Genomic DNA, 8,787 nt, shown 5'->3' with positions numbered 1-8,787 from the left:
TTACTTATTTATTAAAATATTTTATACATCCATGAACATACATATTTTTGATTAGCAATTATCACTCATCTATTTTTAAATAATTGAATATTTACAGAAAAATCATGTAATAATGATTAGTGTATATATATATATATATATATATATATATATATATATATATATATATATATATATTATTTTGAAATAATGGAAATATTTTTTCAATAGTGAACTATTATATGTATTTTTATATATTATAAGTAGTACTGACAATTTATATTACATTTAATATATATTACATGATTTCTCATTAGCATTCACATATTTATATAACAATATAAAATTGATTTAAAATTTTTTTTATTAAAATATTCTATACATCCATTAACATAAATATTTTAATCAGCAATTACTCAATGAAAACTGATCACTCATCTATTTATAAATAACAGAAATAATCACAGATAAATCATGTACTTATAAATAAATGAATACATATTTATATTTTTATTAAGTGTTGTTTTTATTATTAATTATATAGTATTAAATATTATGTGGTACTGAATATAATTTACATGATTTTACATTATTTTTGCCTAATAATTGCCACATTTATTATATACACACACACATATTTATATTTATATATATATATATATATATATATATATATACATATACATATACATATATTTATATTTATATATACATATGAGTCAAAGACGTAAAAGGGTTTAAGCATAAAAAACAAGTGTAATACTGCTTTAAATTGTTGCCCCCCCCCCAAAAAAAAGTTTTCAGTTTAATTTCATTGCATTTGTTTTTGTTTTTCTGAGCAAAAAATAAATATCGTACATTTTTCCCTAATTCACAGAAGCCACATGCATACTAGACGTGTGTGTACTGTGTATACTTATTATCTACATATAAATACAAACATGTATATATTAAGGAAAATGTTATATATTTTATATTATATATAAGTGTTTACATACAAATACATACTAAAAGAAATATTTTATGACTTTACAAATTCTTTTTGTTCAGATTCTTACGTCTTTTTACTCTGTCAAACAGGTCAAAAGCCAATCTTTGAGAGACTGAACTGCAGTCAAATGAAGCTTCCTGAAGCACAGAGAACTCTGGGAAATGGAGTCTGTGTGCTTTCTCATATTTAATCTCAGGGCCCGAAGGAGTGACAGATATCTGGAGGAGTTCTCTTCTGTGAAGCAGCTGGAAAATACTAATGCTTGACGTTTGCCTTGTGCCTCATTTTTGTAAGGCGACTAGAATAAGAGTAAATGAGCATCTGGTGACTCGATCGCTGCTCGTTTCTCTCCGTCTGTGTGTGTGTTTAGTCTTGCACTAAAAGCCAAACCATTACTTGCTCAAACCCTGCTACAAGTTAAAGCCAGAATAAGGCTACGTTTGTATTGGGAGATGACGAAAATGCTGAAAACTCAAGAGAATAGGACATGAAAAGACTTATTTGCACTTTGGCAGAAAGTTTCAAGTCTAAATCATGATCTCAGATCAGAGTTTGATGATGATTTTGCAGTTTGTGAAATGAATGTATTTAATTTATGTTGAATTAATGACGCCAAACTCACTGTGACAAACTCCACTGACGGACCTGATCCTCGAGGTGCTCCTGTACTTTAACAATACTCATTTGAGTTTATAAATCTTGAGTGTGAGTGAATGTTTGCACTATTTGTATTGTTTGTTACTAAAGAAATGAGTCCGATCGTGTTGCGTTTCTGTTGCCACTGTATGAATTCACAACTGTAAAGTGCTTCAGCTTTTCTCCACAAAGCAAATCCTTTCACTTTCTGGGAATGGAAAGTGCTGATGAAGCCATATCTGCGTCTTTCAAACTTGCTTTGTTTTGCTTATTTCCTGCTAAACCACTGACCAGAGCATATTTTTAAAATGTCACAGTATTTTTGTTAATTAACTATTTTAAATGCATCAGACATGAACAGACAAATAAACATGCATTACATTGTGTGCAATAAATTGATTTTTTTGCCTTTAAATGCAGTTTTTAAAGAATAAACCACATTTTGTCATGTCACTTTAATAAATCGGCTAAATAGCATTTAATTTTTAAGTTGAAAATGCAAATCAAGTCCAAGATTATTATTTATACATAGTAGTTCGTATGTTAAACACAATTTAAAAACCTGTAAAAAAATGACATTAAACCTTGGTGTCATATTCTTTTAATGTTTTATCTTAATTATGAACTGACTGGATTGTAGCGCAAACGGTTTTTACCATTTATTGCACGTTGTTGTTCTCATTATTTCCCTATAGTGGCTAATGAACCGGAAGTTTTCAACAAGTCATTTCTATTTACTGCAGATACAAAATTTTAATTCAGAAAGGACTTAATATCTTACAACTGAAAAAAATATCTCAAAATCAAGGGAAATTTTGCTCAAAACAAGAAAAAAATATAAGTCAGTGAGGTAATAAAAATATATTTTTATATATGTATTTTTTTTAACACTTAGTATTTAAAGCATAAAATAATTGTAATAATTTTTTCCAGACACAAAAAGATATTACAATATATATATTTACATTTATAAATATATATATACATTTTTTAAAACACTGACAATTTTTTTTCTTAGTATTAAAGCAAAATATTACAATAATTTTTTGCTTAAAATACAAAGAAAAATATCTCAGTCATTTCTGACAGATTTTTTTCTTGGCATTTTAAGCATAAAATAATTGTAATATTTTCTTTTCATGTCTAAAAAAAATTATTACACTTATTTAATGCATTTATTTAATATACAGTTAAGCATAAAATTATTGTAATAATTTTTTCCAGACACAAAAAGATATTACAATATATATATATATATATATATATATATATATATTTTTTTTTTTTTTTAAACACTGACAATTTTTTTTTCTCAGTATTTAAAGCCAAATATTACAATAATTTTTTGCTTAAAATACGAAGAAAAATATCTGTCAGTGATTTCTGACAGATTTTTTCCTTGGTATTTTAAGCATAAAATAATTGTAATATTTTCTTTTCATGTCTGAAAAAAAATAATTATTACACTTATTTAATGCATTTATTTAATATACAGTTAAGCATAAAATAATTGTAACAATTTTTTTCCAGACACAAAAATATGGCTTATTTCTGTGTTTAAGAAACAGGTGGATGCAAGTATGACTGGCTGCAGCCTAAAGAATGGGGCGGGGCTACACGTGTTGCCCCACCCACAATGCATCTCATTAGTTATTAGTAGCCAATAATGAGTCTCAACAAATGAAATACCACAAATAACCATATATATTATAAATCAAACTTTTCAAACATCAAATGTGTCAAATATTGTAATTTCATTGTGACAGATTGTACACTTTATAAAAAAAGAAATGAAATGAATGACAAGAGTCAGTGGTGCAGAAAGATGTCAATCATTTTATTCCTCTCTACACAGGGCTGCAGTGTCGCCCTCTATTCACAGTACGTTCATCCTGACACCTTTAGTGTGACACGTTATTATGTACACGAAACATCTGAACCCCAACGACATTACATTCAGTGCAAATGCAACTTATAACACACTAGACTGTATCAGACGAGCAGAGCGCCTCTCCTGATTGGCTGATTCCACCCAAACCCCCTCCAATCAGCAAACGGTCACCTCGCTGGGGAAATCAGGTGTACGTTTGTTAAAGTGACACATTCAGATTTACGGTTTGACCCGGTGGATTCGTACATTCGGGTTCAGCGAGAGTCTGGAATGTTTTGAGTTGGACGAGTGTGACGTTTTAGAAATCGCTAATACTCAGATGTTGTCGTGCGCTTGCTCTACTCGCCGTCTTTTAACAGTCCGTCATGAAAACAGTTTGACCAACAGAAATTTAGCAAAAAAAATGCAAAAGCTCTTGTCGTTTTGCAAAAAAATATTTTCTTGCTCAGTAATTTTGTTTTCCAGTATAAACATAAAAAACATTCTTAAATCAGGATACATTCATTGAAGATGCAAAATGATGAACATTTTTTGAAAAAAATTATCAAAATTAAGTGAATTTACAAAAAAAAAATATTTGTTAAAATCCACTAACATTTTTTTTTTCTTGTTTTAAGCATAGGCTTAGCTTAAGTCATTTTATTCACTGCAGATACAAAAAATTAACATTTTCGGAAAAATTAAATTACAATTAAAACCATGATTTTTGGCAGTGGGCTAAAAAATTGGATTTTAAGGTGAACATTTTTTTATCCCACTGACTGATTTATTTATTTTTGTTTTAAGCATCAAAACCGAACTAATTAAGATTAATTTTTTTCAGAAAAGACTAAATTATCTTACATCTTCTAAAAAAAATCTATCAAAATCAAGGGAAATTATACTTAAAAGAAGAAAAAAATCTAAGTCAGTGAGCTAGAGAAAAAAAAATCTAATATATATATATCTATATCTATATATCTCTCTCTCTCTCTCTCTCTATATATATATATATATATTATTTTTTTAAACACTGACAGATTTTTTTCTTCATATTTTAAGCATAAAATATTTTTTTATTATTTTTAAACACAAAATGAAAAAAAAAAAAAAAAAAAAATTTTATGCTTAAAATACAAAGAAAAAAGTTTAAGTGTTAATATATATATATATAAAATTCTTTTTTAATGATTTTTTTAGCATAAAATTATTTAAATTTTTTCAAGAATTAATATCTCAAATAATTTTATTCACTGTCTGAAAACATTTTCTGGTAAATGTATAAAAATTAAGTGAATTAATGCTTAAAACAAGAATTAATTTTTTTTTACCCCAATGACAAATTTTTCATGTTTTAAGTATATTTTTTTAAGAAACGGGAATATCAAAATTTTGCGTCTTGCGTACATGTATCCTGATTTAAGAATTTTCAGATAATTTTTACTGGAAAACCTCACAAAAAAACTGAACAAGAACTTCATATTGTACCAGTTTGTGCCTTGTAGGATTTTAGAAAGTTTACGAATGCTTAAGATTTTGTGTTTCACGTTGGAAGAAAAAATTCAATCAATAAAAAATAAATAAACATAACTAATTCTACTTGATCTACAACTACAAATACTCTACACCCCAAAAAATTTAAAGGCAACTCCCTATTGGACAGTGAATTTGATTGACGTCAGGGCTCCTCCAATAAGAGGACGCTCTTCTGACGACTCGGTCTGATTGCAAAATCACGTTTAAATAATAACTTGAGGTAAGAAATCAATATGAAATGCTTTGTATAAACACTAAAGGACGCCAGGGTGGTTTGTGGCTGTAGTTTGGATATATAACGGACAGCGAGATCAATAATGAGGCACTTTTCTAGAAATGTTTGAGTCGGTACACACCTCTCAGTCACACACTAAGGCATATGGAGTCGGATTAGTCAGGTAAAAGCATCAACTGACAATCTGAAGCAATAATGCAATTATATACAATTATTCTGCGCGCAACGTATTGAACATGTCTGCCGGTTACGATGGATCTGGAATTGTGCTACGGTACATCAGCTGCTGAGACACAAAGAAATGAAACGTCTCTTCGTCAGCGGCAGATGCTGCGCTTCATCAAAGAGACGGCGAACAACGAAAGGCAGGAGTTGATTTACAAACACGCCTTTGATTTCTCCCAATAACCATCATACGAGGACAATCGAAGCAAAGCTCAAGAGAAACAGGACTAGAACAGAGCCGGCCTCGTGTGTTCAGCTTCAGAACTCTCCGCTATATATAAACTTCCCGTCTCGCTTACTTACATACATACATATATATTTATATCAATATAGATCTCTGCCAGAAAACATGGGACAGACATTGGCGTTTGGCATCTCTAGTCCTCTGCCTGTGTGAACTAATGTGGCGCTACAGAACGGCATCAAGCGTCTACCGATGGGTCGCCGCCGTCGGGCTTCCTGTCGCGGCGGGATTCTGAACAGTCTGGAGGAGGAGGGACGCGATGGGTCTTCTGTGTCGCTAGAGGGCGCTGGAGCTGGAGGAGTGTGCAGGAACTGGAGGCGCTCAGGCACACTGACGGCAGAACTGGGGAACTGCAAAACACCAGTAATATTAAAAATAATAATAATATTAACTATATAAAAAAATTAGACAATTATAGTAATAACAACAAAATTATTAATGATAATGTATTATTAAATATAATAATAATAATAAAATATAAATCATAATAATAACGACAATAATAGATAAGAAATCAGAAAAAAATTAATAAATAATAATAATAATAATAATAACAATATGAATAAAATACATATGTGACCCTGGACCACAAAACCAGTCTTAAGTTGCTGGGGTATGTTTGTAGCAATAGCCAAAAATACATAGTATGGGTCAAAATTATTGATTTTTCTTTTATGCCAAAAATCATTAGGAAATTCAGTAAAGATCATGTTCCATGAAGATTTTTTGTAAAATTCCTGCTGTAAATATATCAAAATGTAAATTTTGATTTGTAATATGCATTGTTAAGAACTTAATTTGGACAACTTTAAAAGTGATTTTCTCAGTAGTTCGATTTTTTTGCACCCTCAGATTCCTGATTTTCAAATAGATGTATCTCGGCCAAATATTGTCCTATCCTAACAAACCATACATCAATAGAGTTCTCAGTTTTGTAAAATTTAACCTTATAACTGGTTTTGTGGTCCAGGGTCACATATAATAAATATTATAAATAATAAGTATTATTACATAATCATATATTGAATATAAAACAAATCATTGTAATAAATAGTAATGAAATAAGAATATTACAATAAGATATTAATAATTAATAATAAATTAATACATTAAATAACATAATAAAATACATAATTACAACTAAACAAACGCAATAGTAAAAATAATAATATATTATTAAAATAACATTTTTTATAATAATAATAGTAATAACTAACAAATCTAAAATAATAACAATAATAGTAATAATGTATATTATAAATATTACAAATTAATATATAGTAAAAAATAATAATGATACAATAATATTAATAGCAAAAGTAATAACATTATTAATTACAGCAGTAGTAATAATAAAATATTAATTATAATATTATTAAATATTTAATAACAACTAACAAAATAGATAATTACAACAAAATTGCAATAGTAAAAATAATAACATATAACTAAAAATATAATAATAAATAACAATACCAATAATAACAATAATAATAATAATAATAATATATAACATAAATATTTCAAATATAAATATTACTTAATATAATATTAATATTAAATATATCATTAATAATAACATCGGCAGCAGTAGTAATAATAATAATAATAATAATACAAATGATGATTATAAATTATTAAATATTTAAAAACATAACGAATAAAATAATTACAACAAAATTCCAATAGTAAAAATAATAATATATAACTAAAAATATTATAATAAATAACAATACCAATAATACCAATAATAATAATAATATATAACAAATATTTCAAATATAAATATTACTTAATATTAATATTAAATATATCATTAATAATAACATCAGCAGAAGTAGTAGTAATAATAACAATAATAATGATGATTGTAAGTTATTAAATATTAAAAAAATAACTAATAAAATACATAATTACAACAACATACCAATAGTATTAATAATAATACCAATAATATATATTATTAAGATAAAATTAATAATAAACACCAATAACAATAATAATAACAGCAGTGGTAGTAAATTATAATAAATATAAATTGTAAAATAATAAATTAAATATTTAATAACATAACTAATAAAATACACAATTACAACAAACCATTGCTAATAGTAATATTCATAATATATTATTATAATAAAATGAATAATAATAACAACACCAATAGTAACCAGAATATTAATAATAAATAACTCTATTACACTAATATTATATTAATAATATTAACAGCAATACTAATACATTTTGAAAAATCTAATAACTAATAAAATACAAAACAACAACAATATAGAAATAATTAAAAAATACCTGTAGTAAAAATAATAATAAATAATTATAATAACATATCTAAAATATTTTATATAGTCCAAAATAATAAGTGTGTTTTAAAAGAGTGTACCTGGTGCTCAGAAAAGGATGGGCTTTCCGGCAGTTTTCTCCTGGACGTAGGAAGTGAAGCGCTTGAGGAATTTGGGATATTCTCTCTTCGCAACGGCCCTCAGGACAGACGCAGGAGCCCAGCCGCCAGGATTCACTGCAAACACAACAGATTATTCGTATTACATTATATACATTTATATAAAATAGTAATATATTTTTAATAGCTATTTTCTAAAGAATTACAGATGAGCTTTCTCTAACCGTTGGCCACATATGTGATTTTGCACAGGATGTTGTCTCTGCTGATCTCTTTGTCTCCCTCTGGTGGACTGACCAGCGTCTGGCAGATCATTGCAATGTTGATTTTCGCACGAACGCATCTGTTGTTTGGCTACACGAGGACAAAAACAATAAAACAGTGAGTCAGAAATTAAAATAAAACAACTCAAAGTCAAAATTGACCCACAGAACCCTATAAATGCACTAAACGGCGCAGCAGACTCATTAAACTGCTGCTGGTTAAACAGACTGACTCAGCGGTTGCCATGGAGACCAGACTCACCTGGGCATTTTCGTGCTCGACGGAGAAGTTGCAGACGAGCCACGTGTCTGGATCGTTCTCGTTATTGGCCATAATCTTACGGATGGCAGACAGGTACAAGACGTCTCTCTGGGACGCCGGCCACACTCTC

At 28.1% G+C, this 8,787-nt stretch overlaps 2 protein-coding genes across 5 annotated transcripts in view; one reads left to right on the top strand and one right to left on the bottom strand.

Annotated features, from left to right (window-relative positions):
• The window catches only part of hmgcrb (3-hydroxy-3-methylglutaryl-CoA reductase b), an 11,810-nt gene extending 9,789 nt beyond the window's left edge, over positions 1 to 2,021 (top strand). The window contains exon 19 of the mRNA XM_073824276.1: positions 1,060 to 2,021. Within this exon, the coding sequence (XP_073680377.1) occupies positions 1,060 to 1,078 (19 nt within the window). The 3' untranslated portion in view covers positions 1,079 to 2,021. The remainder of the gene's footprint in view (positions 1 to 1,059) is intronic.
• Positions 2,022 to 3,422: 1,401 nt separating this feature from the next.
• Positions 3,423 to 8,787, bottom strand: part of cert1b (ceramide transporter 1b) — a 43,448-nt gene continuing 38,083 nt past the window's right edge. For all 4 annotated transcript variants that reach the window (XM_073824551.1, XM_073824553.1, XM_073824552.1 and 1 more), the window contains 4 exons: positions 8,658 to 8,786; positions 8,357 to 8,486; positions 8,115 to 8,249; positions 3,423 to 6,066 (listed from right to left, as the gene is read on the bottom strand). In XM_073824551.1, coding sequence (XP_073680652.1) covers positions 8,122 to 8,249; positions 8,357 to 8,486; positions 8,658 to 8,786 — 387 coding nt within the window. In that variant the 3' untranslated portion in view covers positions 3,423 to 6,066; positions 8,115 to 8,121. The remainder of the gene's footprint in view (positions 6,067 to 8,114; positions 8,250 to 8,356; positions 8,487 to 8,657; position 8,787) is intronic.

Source organism: Garra rufa, chromosome 19, assembly GCF_049309525.1.
Source record: "Garra rufa chromosome 19, GarRuf1.0, whole genome shotgun sequence".
In the NCBI taxonomy this organism is placed as follows: domain Eukaryota; kingdom Metazoa; phylum Chordata; class Actinopteri; order Cypriniformes; family Cyprinidae; genus Garra; species Garra rufa.
Note: the sequence above shows the minus strand (reverse complement) of the source record. Positions and strands in the feature narration are given on the sequence as shown.